Here is a 15,242-nt window from a genome sequence, read left to right on the forward strand (position 1 = left end):
GATGAAATGTTCTAAAATTATTCTTAAAATTTATGATGGCAATGGTTGCACAACTCTGTGAGTACACTGAAAACAATCTGAATGTAAACTTCAAACAGGAGAATTGTACAGTATGTGAATTAACAAGCCATTATAAAAACATATCAATATCAGCAAAACAAAAAGATGCACATACAAGGATATACATTTTTATAAGTTATTTATAAGATTTTAAAAGTCAAAAATACCTAAATGCAAAGCAAAAGGGGTCATAAAATAAATTATGTTTTGTCATAATGAATAAGTATTAAGTAACAACTGTAAATCACCTTTTGAATACTTATTAACACAAGGAAATCTCATGCTCTAATCTTGAGAAAGAGGAATAGAAAATCTGCATTTAGACATATATATGTGCAAGTGCACACACATACACACACACATACACATACAGAAAATTTATTTTAAAAATCCACAATCAGTGAACAATGGTTAATATTGGGTGGTGGGGTAAATGGTGATTTTTGTTTTCTTCTCTTTCTTCTATAGTTTCTGTATTTCCTACACTACAAAAATGTTTATAATCAGGAATTTGTTTTTTAAAGATTGAGAAAGAAAAATTATTTCCAAAACTGACTTAAAATGTATAAACTATAAGAGCTGAATTATGGAACATGTAGCCAAGCCTTCTAATTTTACTGATGATGTAACCAGAGCCCCAAGAGGCTCATTGTCAGCCATTTGTCTGTGTATGAACCTGAAATAGTCCTTTTCTCTTCTCTGGTCCTTTTCTTTCTCTCTTCATGAACCCCCTACTCACCTATACACACACACACACACACACACACACACACACAAACAGCACAAAAAAAATTGAGAGATAAACCTTAAGGGCATTATGTTAAGACAAATAAGTCAAACAGAGAAAGACAAATACCATATGATCTTACTCATACATAGATCTAAAAAAAAAAAAAAGAAAGAAAGAAAAAAAAAAACACCTGTGCTCATAGATACAGAGAACAGGGAGTGGGCAATATGTGTGAAGGTGGTCAAAAGTACAAACTTCCAGTTAGAAAATAAATAAGTCCTGAGGATGTAATATACAGCATGGTAACTGTAGTTAATGATACCATATCGCACATTTGAAAGTTGCTAAGAGAGTAGATCTTACTACAAGAAAAAAAAATTGTAAATATGTGTGATGATGGATGTTAACTAGATTTATTGTGATCATTTTGTAATATATACATATATCCAACCGTTATGCTGTACACCTGAAACCAATACAATGTTACATGTTAATTATATTTCAATTTTTTAAAAAACTAACAACAACAACAAAAAGATTTGAGGGATTTCTTTTCTCAAACTGGATCCTGTTCTAAAATTCCTACAGGATTAGATAGAAAGACCCACCAGTCTCCCTCCCAGCCCATTAGAGGGCAGTAGCAAGTCAGGCCAGGCTAAGACCTCAGCACAGTGGATAAATGACAGAGAGAATAAACATCATTTCTTGGCATCAGAAGCAGACAAACTTGATTAAAATCATGCTGACCCTGGGATGACCGTCTTCAACTTTCTTTGGCAAGCGTTAGCTTAAGGAGTCTTTTGAAGTGGGGCATTCTGGTTCCTATCCCACACGAGCAAGAAATGGATGATGCCCCAGGGAACTGCCCCAGTCACAGCTCCCAAGTTTTTTCAGAGCAGCAGCCCATAATCACCTCATTTTCCTGCTCCAAGTGTTGTCAGAGGGATTCTCCAGGCTTTGGCATCCTGGGAGGTAGCACAGATGGAAGGCTGGAAGAACACAGAGTGAATCCTTCCATCTAAATGACCAGCTGCCGATGCTGTTCTTTGAGAGTTCCAAGCCCTCCAAACAAAAAGAAGAGAATCGGGCAAGAGACAAGAGCCTGGTACTGCTCAGCAGAAACAAAAGTTCAGAAAATTTGGCAAGCCTCCCTCTTCCCAAATGATTCCCAGGCAATGGTAAATTTGGAAAGTGGTCAGTGTTGAAATTGAGGCACATGGGCTTGGCTGCAAAGGCTGATGGCTCCTCTCTCTCCACAACGTGTGAAAGTGAAAAACACATTGTTGGAGGGAATAGTGTCCACCCCTTGCTCTTAAGCTCAGTTAAAGAACCTTATCCCAGGCAGGTAGGACTCTACTATAGTCTGGAAGATGACCCACATTCAAATCCCAGCCCTGCCACTCACTGGTCAGGTAAACCTGTGGGCATTTCTCAACTTTTTTTTTCTTCATTTCCCCACATGTAAAAGGAAAGTAATATTGATAGAAGATTATATTAATAGTTCCTACTTCCTAAGAATAAAGAGGATTTACATAGTCCTTGACTCATTATTAGTACTCAACAAATGACAGCTAGTTTCTAGTGTTAGTGGTTACAGGGATAAAATATAGAGCTTTTTCACTCCCATTTCAATCCAACATACTGAGGCCTTTGCTATGAAGAAATCTTCTCTTAAAGGCCCACAAAAAGCTTGTGAGACAATCAGTCATTCAAACCAACTCAGCACTAATACATTGGATAAACCCACATATTATAAAGCTAAAAACTATATCTAAAATCTGCCTCAGGTTGTATATACTGAAGTGCGTTTCTTTTCTCTTCTAAGCTGCCAGTTGTGGAAGTTCCTCCCCAAAGGCAAATTTGCTAGGATTTGATGTGAAGGCTTAGAAACAATGTCTATACTTTTAGAAGTTGCTGCATCAGTAGTTGAAATGCCAAGTAACTCCCCATCATTGATACATGCTAGGACAAACACTTACTGTAAGATTAATTAGTAAGGCTCATTGTATTTTCTAAAATGGTGACAACAATAGTTCCTGTTACACATGGTACTTCTCCCATCAGGAGGTAGGTTTGTGTTCCCTCCCACTGAATCTGGAAAGGGTTGGAATAATGTCATGTGACTTCAAGGCTAAGTCATATAAGACAGTATGGCTTTCTCTCAGTTTTCTTTTGAATGCTCATTCTTGGAACCCAGTCACCGTGCTGTGAGTAAAACCAAGCAGAACATAGAGGAGACATGTGTAGGTTTCCATCTAGCAGCCCAGCTGTGGTCCCAGATAATAACTCCCATCAATTGCCAGACAAATTACTAAGCAATCATTCAGATGTTTCCAGCTTCAGAGGCTGACTCATTTCCAGCCTTTGAGTCTTCCCAGCTGAGCTCCTAGATATCATGGAGCAAACCAAACTATCCCATTGTGCCCTTTCTGACCCACGAAATCTGTGGCACAAGAAAATGGTGGTCATCTTATGCCACTAGGTTGGGGGATCACTTGTTATATGGCAATAATACCTAGAATAGCTAACAAGCATGGTTGTCTCACATTTAAGCAAGTGAGACTTTAATGTCTGTAAGATATCACCTACTTTGCTGAAATCTTGAATTCCACAATGAGATATTTATTCTTTGAGCTTAAAGTATTATCCCTTTTGAAACATAGAGAATAGACAGTAGCCCCAATTCAGGAGCCACCAACTATTAATGGTATGACTTTGAGAAAATCACTTAATATGTGGGTCTTATGTTGCATCTCTTTCCTCCAAATCTAATCTCTGTTCTTCCTCCAACCCCTGATCTGGTATCCCAGATTAACCTCACAAAATACATCAGTGAACTAGCTTCCAGTTAGATGTGACCAATAGCAGGCACCAGCAGGAGACCCAGAGAACAGCAGGGAAGTGAAGTTGAGGTATTTATTCTTGCAAAGGAAAAACACTCCTGTTTCTCCTCTCAACACTCTACTCCCAGTAATTCTGGTCACCAAATATGTGGAGAGGTTCCCACCCCAAGCAATTCTCAGACACCCACTCGGTGTCCTGTAATTTAACTCAATTCTGACACTCTTTACCTGAAGGGAGCATCAGATCCCACGGGTTAAAGGCTGTCCTATAACATTGCCCCCATTTTAGATGCCAATTGCAAATCCAGGTTATCACCTAAGCTTCTGACCAATTTAGTGGCTATAAAATGAAAGTGCCCATGACCCCTCCTCAGGTTCACTCATTTGCTGGAATGGCTCACAGAACTGAGGAAAGTAGTTTACTTACTAGATTGCCAGTTTATTATAAAAGAATACAACTCAGGAACAGCTGGATATAAGAGATACAGAGGGCAAGGTATATGGGAAAAGGCATGGAGCTTCCCTGCCCTCTCCAGGCATGCCACCTTCTTAGCACCTCCACATGTTCACCAACCTTAGAAGCTCTCCAAAACCCATAGTTTATAAAGCCTTCATTATGTAGGCACGATTGATTAAATCATTGGTCATTAGTGATTGAACTCAACCTCCACCCTCTCTCCCCTCCCCAAAGATTGTGGAGTAGGAATGAAAGTTCCAACCTTCTAATCACATGGTCAGTTCCTCTGGCAACCAGCTCCATCCTTAGGGGCTTTCCAAAAGTCACCTCATTAATATAAACTCAAGCATGTTTGAAAAGCGGCTTGTTACGAATAAAAATGACACACTTATTGCTCTTATCACCTGGGAAATTCCAAGGAATAGAGATGAAGATAACATATATTTATTATTAGAAATCACAATATCACAATCCTCTCTCCCTCTCTATGGGGTGGCCACAACTTGTCAGCTTCTCTCAGCCAAGGGTCACAGCTCCTCTGAGACAGCGATCCTTACACTGTTCTTTCTCCAGCCCTCTCCTTCTTCCTCTCCCTTCCTCTGACCACCAGCCTCCTCTCTCTGTCTCTCTCATTGGGTCTGTAATTGCTCCCTTCCCAGCCCCTTCAGGCTTTGGGGTAATAAAAGCACCACTCTACTAACTCCGATGACTTCTCTATGGCCTCCCCACACATCTGCAAATAATTCCTCAAATTGATCAATCATGCCTTCAGTTTCAGAACTCTGAGTTTCTGATTCTTCATTGTCAAAAAAAGATTCAACCCACTCAGCTTCCTAGATCAGTCAAGATAATCAACTGAAAGTCTCAGCCAGGGCCAATAACAAAAAGAGAAAGCACACTGAGCATTTCAAACAGAAGGGATTGAGTAGAAGGAATTGGTAACACTAAATTCAGAAGGCTGAAAGGGCAAAAAGAGGATACTAGGTAACTCAGCTATTAGTGGCTGCAGGACTGGTAGAACCAGTGGAGGAGGTGGTGTTTCTAGGAACTGAGTGCTCCAAGGGGGAACCGCTGCCTGGTCAATGCCCAAACGGGGCATTGTGAAGGGTGGTAGTACATCCTTGCAGGCTGCTTCCTGGTTGGTGCTGAGTGTGGCTAACACTGTCCCCTCTGCAGAAGGATGGTAATAAGAGTGTGAATAGGAAGGAGTTTCCCTGGCCCTCCTACCTCCTTTTCTCTCCCAAATTGGCCTCCCATGGGCAGAATCTAATGCAAAACCAGCTGGCATAAGTGTCTTAAGACCAGAGTCTGAAACTTCCTAGCCCAGCATCATAGATCAGAGTATGAAAGGTGGGGCTTAGGACGGAAGACAACAAGTAAATAACCAATACATATGGGCACTGTAAAAACATTCTGTACTGTAGTTATTGTTACCCATAATTGAGAAAATTTAAGTAGGTATCTACACCTCAGAATGAATAACTTTTCCCAGTCTTTTCCCCAGAGCAGGCTTAATAAAAGCTATGATATTACAGCCCATGATTTCCAACCTTACCAAGGTTTTAAATGTTCTATCTACCCTGTGCTTCCCCCAGAATATCAAAATGTCCCATAAATTCCAACCAAATCTCCCAGACTCCTTTTATAAATAGAGCAGCAATATATAAATTCTTTTTTCACACTACTAATGCCAATGATGGTCTCAGAAAAGATGAGTGCCACCAAGTGTCAGCAGCACCTAGAGCACGGTGATGTCATGGGGGTAACACTCTTGACCAAGGCCAGCCAAAACAGGGTTGCCTGCTGCTGTGCTCCTCCTCCAACTCCCTCAAGAGCTGATGGATAATAGTTCCCCAAAACACCATCTCCATGTGTTGACAAGTAAAGCCCTCAGCCCAGCACCCTTAAAGCTGGAGACTTACAAAAATTTCATTTCTGCAGGTATCAACTCCTGCATTAGAGTAATGGTTTTTAAACTATTTTTATCAATATATGCTTTTCTGTTTTATTTTTGTGAGCACAGCCTGACATAGAACCCCAAATATAAATAAAATAGATAAAGCTGGTTATGCATTAGTTGAAATGGGAGGGTCCCAGAAACTGGCCTGATGCAGCTGTTGCCTGCACAACCTTCCCCTAGAGTTTTCTGGGTCTCTAAAGAGCTCAGGTTGAGTGCTCTAGGACTAGAGCAGTCTTGGTAAAGTTTAGTAACTTCAGACATTCTTTTTTTTCCCTAAGTTTATTTAATTTGAGAGAGACAGAGAAAGTATGAGCAGAGGAGGGACAGAGAGAGAGGGAGAGAATCCAAGCAGACTCCACATGGTCAGGGCACAGAAGCTGACTTGGGGCTCAAACTCATAAAACTGAGAGATCATGACCTGAGCAGAAATCAAGAGTGGGACGTTTAACTGCCTGAGCCACCAAGGTGTCCCCTTCAGACTTTCTTTAACATAGCTATAAAGTAGCTTATAGGTATAATTGTTCTGAATATGCCAAGTATCAAAGGCTTTCTTCTCACCACATTTATGTTATAATCCCATGTAGAAATTCCTCTAGTTTCTCCTATAGACACTCCCATCTTCTCACACAGAAAGCCACAAAACCCCACTGCACAACACATTTTTACACTACAGCTTTTCCAAAGATCTCCAGACTCAAGTAAAATGGAAAAAAAAAAGTTGTATTTTCAGTACTGTATTCATGACACAGCATCTCCAGCTTCAGAGGAGTGGCAGGTGCTGGTCTGCTCATAAGTTTTCTGCAGCCAACACGGAACTTGGAGAACAATGCTGGATGGAGCATCAGCCCACTTGGACTATATGGTGTTGGTATTGTGCTTGAGGTAGTCCATGTATTTCTTCTGGAATGTGCTGCTGTACAAAACCCAGGATGGGATCAGGTTCAGGAAGCTCCGCTTAAATAGACAAAAACATGAGTGTTTGGGGGAAAAAAGAAGAGCAAACAAGTTACAACTAAACATCTCAGTTTATAGTCATTATCTTTAAAAATATTTTTCTTTTTTTTAAGTTTATTTATTTTGAGTGACAGACAGAAAGCATGAGCAGGGAAGGGGTAGAGAGAGGGAGAGAGAAGATCCCAAGCAGGATCCAAGCAATCAGTATGGAGCCCAACACAGCACTCAAACTCACAAATCATGAGATCATGATCTGAGCCAAAATCAAGAGTCAGACACTTAACCGATTGGGCCACCCAGGCGCCCCTAAAAATATCTTTCTGACTACTGAACTTAAGTCTCAAAATCTTTTAAGCATTTGCTAAAATTTAAAAATTTTGTAGCACTTTCTCAGCAAGCAAGATTTTCTCAGAAACCAAAACAGTCACTTGTACAATCGGCCCAGAAGAAATTCTAAATTAAGAGAACTCTGTTCAGAACTCACCCCACACCCCTTTCTCCTTCTCTTAGTAAGCACTTCCTCTTCCTGGTGCCCAATCTCCCCAGTGTCTTCAGGTTCTTTTTACCAAGGTTCTACTAAAATGAGATTCCAGAAAACAGTCAGAAATGCTCTTATTACCTTACACAATGCCTGAGGCATAATAGGTGCTAAGCAAATACACAAATGCATAGATGAATTCACGAACAAAAGTCTGACACAGCAAGGTATAAATTACTAACACAGAGCATTTTCTTGGAAAAGGAGTAGGGTGTTTCAAGCCAAGGCATGAATGCTTAGTTGGCTGCATGTCAGGCATAGGCACAAGCATTGGAAGGCTTCTTGCCCTCAAATCATACCCATGTCCTATAAAACTGGTCCAGACCCCCATAAAAAATCATTTTGTCTACATTGTAATCTTGGGCATCCAACATTCCTGCTCCCCACTAAACAACAGGCTTTCAACCAGAGGAAGATGTGAGCTTTTCAGGGAGTGTTCATATTCTTCAGACAGCTCAGATTCTCAGACCATTGCATTAATTGAGATATTTCTAAGCAGGGGACCAAAGACAGCTTCTGGGAACCAAAGTAGAACTCTTCTTCCACCAACCAAGTCAATGAGTGAATGCAACTTCTTCCTCAAGGACTTCATCTTTCTCTCCTTTAGAGCTTTTTAATCTTACAGCAAAATCAAGCCCTTTCATTAGCTCTGCCTTAAACTAAATATTTTGGCTTAGTGAAGTCATCCATAAAGAAAATAAATGATTCCAGGTCCCTAGAAAATGTTCTAAAAGGTCCCTTCTTCCATCTCCATTGCTGTCTACCCCATACCAACCTAGAAGGATGGTATAGATGAAACCAGGAAAAGCATGACATTGAGCTAAAGTGGACTTAAACCCTAGCTTCACCATTACCAGTCAAGTGGCCTTAGGCATCTGATCTAGCTCTGAACTTAAGTTTCTTCAACTGTAAAACAAGATCCAAATGACCTACCTTACTAAATGATTAGGAGGATTAAGTGAGGTAACCTCAAGTACCACACAGACTCTACCTTAGAGATTCCATTCTAATGTCAGTTCCTGCCCTAAAACTCCTTGGGAGTAAAGAGCATGTTGTCTTTGCCTTGCCTTTTTGTAATGGAATGGTTTTTTGTTTACCAGTCGATTCTACTTGATTACTCATAACTTTAGATTCAACAATCTTTCTAAGTCCCGGCAAACACTAAATTGGCTTTAATGATTTGTGTGTTCTCCTTTGCTTTCTCTTTTACTTTGACAGGCACAAGGACTCTTTTGCCTAGTCTGTACTTGGCATCTGTTTGCCAGAAGAGATCTGATCTGTTACATAAGAAATCAAAAGAGAGGAGCTCTTGTGTGGCTTAGTCAGGTAAACATCCAACTCTTGATGTCAGCTCAGGTCATGATCTCAGTTTGTGAGATCAAGCCCTTCATTGAGCTCTATGCTGAGAGTGCAGAGCCTGCTTGAGATTCTCTCTCTACCTCTCTCTCTCTCTCTCTCTCTATCTCAAAACAAACAAACAAACAAGCAAACATTACCAAAAAAAGAAATCAAAAAAGAAAAGCCAAACATTTTTTTCAACTTTTGACATCTAGAATTGCATTATATAGCAAAACAACATCCCTGAAAGCCAGGCTATTGGCTCAAGAAAACATTTTCTAAATGCTGATGGATTCCATTAAAGACATCAACATCCCAGAGGATGTGTGTCCTTTGATATGTGTGTCCTCTGGGCTTAGGCTGGGTAGAGGGCTGGGGAACAAGGGGATTCAGATAAAGAATATGAAACTGTGTTAAATAAGTAAGGGTGGCACTGAAGGCAAAGGGGGAGATATGGAACATTATCTCAGCATGGTGAGGGAGGTGCTGACATTCGTTTATCCAGCATGAGTCAAGTCCATGTTGATGGTGATGTGGAAGTGAGAGCCAGAGCATGTTTATGAACCAAAGCTGCAGAAGGACTATGCAGGGCTATGGCTGGATGAGGGAAGTAGCAGAGATTCAGAGGTCTGCAGTTATCAGCTGGCAGTTCACTGGCCAAGCCAAATGGACAGAAAGGGTCACCAAGCACCAGGTAGATGTGGGACATCAGCCACACACACTTAAGGACCAGCAGGAAATAGTGGAGATTTTTCTTCCCAATATCATCTCAGTGAGAGAGTCAGGAGAAAGGGATGCTCCCAGAAAGACTGAAAACTTTAAATAATAGACAAAAGCACATTTTCTAAATATGTAGTTTAGATTACCAGATCAAACTAAATTTAAACTCATTGTACATTTGTTTATCCACCACGCAGCAAGTGGTAATCTGGAGAAAGACCAGATCAGCAATAGGCAAAATAAATATCTAACGGTGTTTCTGCATGTCCACTTTGTAAAAGTGTGTGTTAAATTGGTGATTCTGCACACTGTTGGGGTTCTACAGTAAAAGTAGCAAGTAGTTCTCTAAGTCAATTCAGTATCTCTTGTAGAGTCTCTGTAAGTCCCAAGAGGTAATTGAATGCTTTGGGAAGATTTAGTGTATTCACCCATGAATCCTTCTAGCACCTGAGAGAGAAAGAGACAGTGGGGAGAAACCGAATTCCCATGGTAGAAAAGCACATGAGGCAGAGGAGAAAGTTGAAATATGAAGGGAAAGTATAGATCTGTCTAAAATGTGTTGGTGATACCAGCAACAGAACTGCCCTGACACTGTGTGTGTTTGTTTTCAGTATCAGCATGCAACAGTCAAATCTACCTGTGTTTCATGTTTGTGGTTGCTTCTAAAAGCAGCCTAGGGACAGTAGGAACTCCTCATACCGTATGCCACTGAATTTTATTCCCACATTTGGTGGAGTCCATGCTGTGCAAGAGCCAGCTTGTTCTTGCCCAAAAGAGCCAATCATGCACACTCTTAAATTCAAGTGCCATGACAACACAATGGTAGCTATAAACTCAGCCATGGGGGAGCTCTTAAACCATGGAAATCAGCAAACACTATAAATAAAGGTTTTGGGGTTTTTTTTTCCTGGAAAGCCAGTTAGCTAAACATTTCCTAACACAGGGGGCCAGAGAAGACATTAGCAACCCCTTTCACCCCCACCCACGGAAGCTCCCTGTGTCTTGGTCTGCCCTTTCCAAGCACTCAGGAAGCCACCTTACTTTTTGAGGAAAGAAGTGAGGCAGCCAAGGGTGATATTTGCCAATTTTGGGATTATCTATGGTCTGAGCACCCAGGCCTCCAGCTTCTCCTCTTTGCCACATATGCTCTTTAACTGGCTATATTACTACTTAGTAGCATACCCTCTGGCAGCACTAAAGGAAACGGTTGACTGTTCCAATAGCAAGGAAGAGCTCTGCTGGGGTTGCCTGCACACCTGCCTCTCTTGCTTTGAGAAAGAATTTATCAGTTACCAAGATTTCATGGATGAGGCAGCCACAGGTTTCGTCTCCAATCATGACATAATTCAGTGATTCTTTAACAAACTCATCAGCAGTCTTGGTTACCATGTTGGTGTTTAGATACTTTGTCATTGGTGTTGAAACAGCATAGGGGGTCAGCACCTACAATGGGAAATAAAGGCCATAACACAGGAGCAATCTGTCCACACCTGAGCAATTAACACTTATTTTAACCACCTCTTCATTTTCCAATTCTGTTCTTCCTGTAAAAAGTCTCGGGATCTTAACTGATAATGGAGCACTGAAAAGGCATAAACTGGCACAGAGCTGTGAATCAGAAAGGCTGGTTTCTGGTTTAACTTTATCACTAACTCAAGCTGAGACCTTAGCCACAACCATGTCAGGTGGTTCAAATGTACATGGGGTGACTGAGGACATGAGTTATCTCTTAGACATGGTGGCCAGATTTCAACAATAAAAATGTAGGACACTCAGTAAAATTTGAAATCCAGACAAACAAGGAAAAAGATTAAAGTATAATATGTCCCAAGTATTACATGACCTACACCTATACCAAAAAAGAAATTACTATTATCTGAAATTCACACTAAACTGGATGTCCTATATTTTATCTGGCAACATTGCCTGAGAAGTTTATTTCTAACACATACAGCCAAAGCTGGAGCAATGCAAAGCTCTCTGGATTCACACTTTCACGCTTCAGTTAGGAGCCAGGAGTGGCACATACCTGATGATCTTTCCTATTGTGGTAAGAAAAATAAACAATCACACATTGTGCCTTGTAAACTCAACACCATGTTTCCACCTGGGATCTCACCACACTGTGTCCTAGCATGAGATTTCACAATGGGGTTTCTTACTTTATTCCCAGACAGAGACCTCGGCATCTTTAGAAAGAAAAAAAAGATCCATGCTTGTTTTCTTGGTTTTATTTTTCCTCACATCACATTTTCTTCACATTGATGAGGGAGCATAAGGCATGTTGAGGGCAAAATACAAGCTAGCGCATGCATGCACACACACACACACACACACACACACACCCTGTGGGATATGTGTGATATTCCTCAGGGATGCCAGGCTGCCCAAGAACAAAGGAAAGGAAAGAAAACAAATGGTTAACTGTAGAGATCACAGTTGTACAGGGCATGGGTCTCCATCAGTTTATAAATATCTTAGTAAAGTACAAGAAAAAGGCAATCTTATCAATAGCCTAATCTCCAGAAACCTATAGACTCAGTTTCCTGGAGCCCCAACATCATGCCTCCGTAGTGATGTGGGGAACAAAGGCAAGAAGGAAATGGCAAGTAAAATTAAATTTCCTTATAACCTGCAGCCAATTGACAAATACTTGAGACAAATACAGAGTATAACATTTCTCCAGAAACTCCCAACTGTCCTATGCTAATGCCTTACTACAGGAAAACAACCTTAATTTGACAATAGCCAGGCCTCCAGTATCTTTGAGTCCTCTTTAGCATATCAAAGTCCCTCTGGAGGCCTCCTTTTTGACTTTACCTCCCTCAACTCCATAGTATATAACCAGCTACTCTTCACAACCCCAGTGCAGCTCTTCCTGCCCATGGGTCCTGTCCCATGCTTTAATAAAATCACCTTTATGCACCAAAGACGTCTTCAAGAATTTTTTCTTGGCCATCGGCTCCAAAACCACCCCCCCAAAAAACTTAATCAATATCACACTTGAAATTGTGTTGTTTCATAACTGAATCTAATTATAAGTCGATCAATCCAACTGAATTTGTTCTCATGGAAATTAACAGTCATTAATTTGTATAACAGTTTTCTTCTAAAGATCTCAAAGTGTTACTCTTAGAGAAATATAAGAAGCATGCATTCTTAAACCCAGTTTCCGGATAGAGAAATAACTGGGTTTGAGAACGCATGCTTCTTATATTTTTTGACCCAGAGCCCTTAATTATCAAAGCAAGATCTTCAGGAACTCCTCCCACTTTTTCTCTGGCATTTCAACTGACAATATCCAAGATGGCAGCTGCTCCATCTGCCTGGGTCCCTGCATGGCTACAATGAGTTAATCCTCTCTGCCAGCTTATAGTGAATGAGAAATAAATCTTTGCAGTTTGAGGCCAATGAGATTTTATGAGTTATTTTTTACTGCAGGAAACTTAGCCTATATGGGGTAGCACTGTTGCAAAAAGAATCTATCTTCAGCTGGGAGTTGGAGAATGGATAGGAGGGAGAAGTATCTGATAGGTGACAATTAAGTCCATCAGGGCAGAGAACAGAACTGTGGTCTAGTGACAGGGTTGTTATAATCATTCACCATGAAAGACAGTGCTATTTGCAAAGTTTGTACCATTAACTCATATCTGCCTATTGAATATGGCATATTGATATGCCTTTATCCTATAAGTGATTAATTTATAGGAACAACCATCTGAGATGTTCTCACCTGGGTATTTTATTGAAAATCAGTATGTACAGCAATGATTTTACAGATTTAACTGTGAGTGTACCTTTTCATTTCTAATAGTATGTCTTAAAGCTTCTTCCCAAACAATAACAAAAAACCTCTGTAAACTGTTTATTCCAAGTTCCAGAAAGCAGTTAACTCTATTTTGCTGAGCCAAGCACGTATATGTCACTGACACCTCAAGAATCATACTGCACAGTCTGCTGATGGCTGTGACAACCCTCCTCTGTTTAAGGTTGGGACAAGGTCATCTCCACGATGGTTCTGCTGTTGTAGGTGAAAGAGGAAGCCAAGCACTTCTACTCTAACCGCTCAAGAACCAGGGTGGGGATCTTTGTGGCCCATCACAGATGAACAGCTCCCAGAGTACCTGCCACCGCTGCTACTCCCTTACCGCCACTGCTCACCCCAACCGTTGCTACCCCCCCCCCCCACTGCCACTAGCCACCCTCCGACCGCGGCTACCTCCCACCACTACCCCCCCCCCACTGCCACTACCCACTCTCCGACCGCCACTACACCCCTCGATGGCCACTACCCCCCAACAAATACTACCCCCTTCATAAATGCTACTCACCGCCCAACCGCCGCTACCCCCCAACCACCGCCTCTTTTCAATACAGATCTCTTGCCCGGTTTTCTTTTGCTTCTTCTCCACAATTCCTCCTGCCTAAACCTATCTCCTGCACCTGAGTCAGAGAGTAAAGGCTGGTCAGACAAGACCAAGACACTGTCATGATGCAGTGCTCACTCACCCTGCCCCATTTCCTCCTCCAGCACCTAGGGCAACTACGGTGGCAGCTGCCACTGCGAGGGTCACAGGAACTCACGTGGTGTCATCCAGACCCTCCCACCTGGCCATGCATGTGCCACCTGCCCTGCAGGAAGCAGTACCCCAGCTCCATGGGAATCCACACTTCCTAGCCCCAGTCCCACAGACTCAGAGCTGTTGACCTCACCTGGATAATGATTCCTTTCCTTTTATATTCTGCTTGCAGGGCTTTGGAAAACGTACACACAAAAGCCTGGAGCAAAAAGGAGAAAACACTTAAGGGGAGAGCTTGCTTTGTCCTCAGAGCCAACTTATTCAGATCTTAAAGGGACTGCAGGGAGCTGACCTGCTTTACCTTAAAATGCAGCAGTTTGTCTGATGGGAGTTAGGACTTCTTGGCCTGGGAAGAACTCCCTCAGTGAGCAGGAACATACATTTTGGGATTAATACATGCCTAGGGCCACTGCATATAGATGACCTTACCCAGAGAAGGCTCTCCCTTGTCTCAGTGCCAGGGAACACCCCCTCCTCTGAGGGTTTGGTTTTATGACTAGGGCATGGGCCACCTGGCTAGGCCTCCAGGACAGAAGAAAGACACAGTGCTACTTGCTGGCAGCAAAGGAGCAGGGCTATCAAGCAAGAGGCTGAGTGGGGCCTGGAGTCCCATGGGGACTGCGCTTGTCCAGCTGTGCTGCCTCAGGGCTTCATCAACCCATGGGCATCTGCTGACATGGTTCCCAGATGCCTGCTGATGAGCCCTGTACACAGAAGCCCCCTGTACATTTGCTCTCCAGGCAAATCTGTCCATCAGCTTGCCAGATGATCCAAAGTCCAAAGGAAAATGCCAGCTTGGAGAAACAAGAGCAGAAGGAGAAGGAAACTTGGACTGCATGCTGCTGCTCACCTTGGAAGCTGAATACGTGGAGTAGAGTGGCCAGGGAAAGAGGGCCACCCCGGAAGAAATGTTCAAGATGAGCCCTTTCCGCCTAAAAATCAAAGAAGTAAAGTTCTGAATGTTTTGCTGCCTGATCACACACAGCTTGAGAAGAAAGAAAACAAAGGGGCTCCTGTGACCACTGGAAAAGTCCACCCTCTCTAGGCTGCTGTGTGCACTAA

The 15,242-nt window shown here is 42.0% G+C and overlaps 1 protein-coding gene across 1 annotated transcript in view; it reads right to left on the reverse strand.

The window, feature by feature from the left end:
* Positions 1–1,179: 1,179 nt before the first annotated feature.
* The window catches only part of HSD17B3 (hydroxysteroid 17-beta dehydrogenase 3), a 55,130-nt gene continuing 41,067 nt past the window's right edge, over positions 1,180–15,242 (reverse strand). Inside the window, exons 8-11 of the mRNA XM_019423438.2 lie at positions 15,031–15,112; positions 14,314–14,379; positions 10,894–11,043; positions 1,180–7,004 (exon numbers count right to left, since the gene is read on the reverse strand). Coding sequence (XP_019278983.1) covers positions 6,906–7,004; positions 10,894–11,043; positions 14,314–14,379; positions 15,031–15,112 — 397 coding nt within the window. The 3' untranslated portion in view covers positions 1,180–6,905. The remainder of the gene's footprint in view (positions 7,005–10,893; positions 11,044–14,313; positions 14,380–15,030; positions 15,113–15,242) is intronic.

The sequence above is a fragment of the Panthera pardus genome, unplaced genomic scaffold (genome assembly GCF_024362965.1).
Source record: "Panthera pardus isolate Hobbes unplaced genomic scaffold, ASM2436296v1 HiC_scaffold_20, whole genome shotgun sequence".
In the NCBI taxonomy this organism is placed as follows: Eukaryota; Metazoa; Chordata; class Mammalia; order Carnivora; family Felidae; genus Panthera; species Panthera pardus.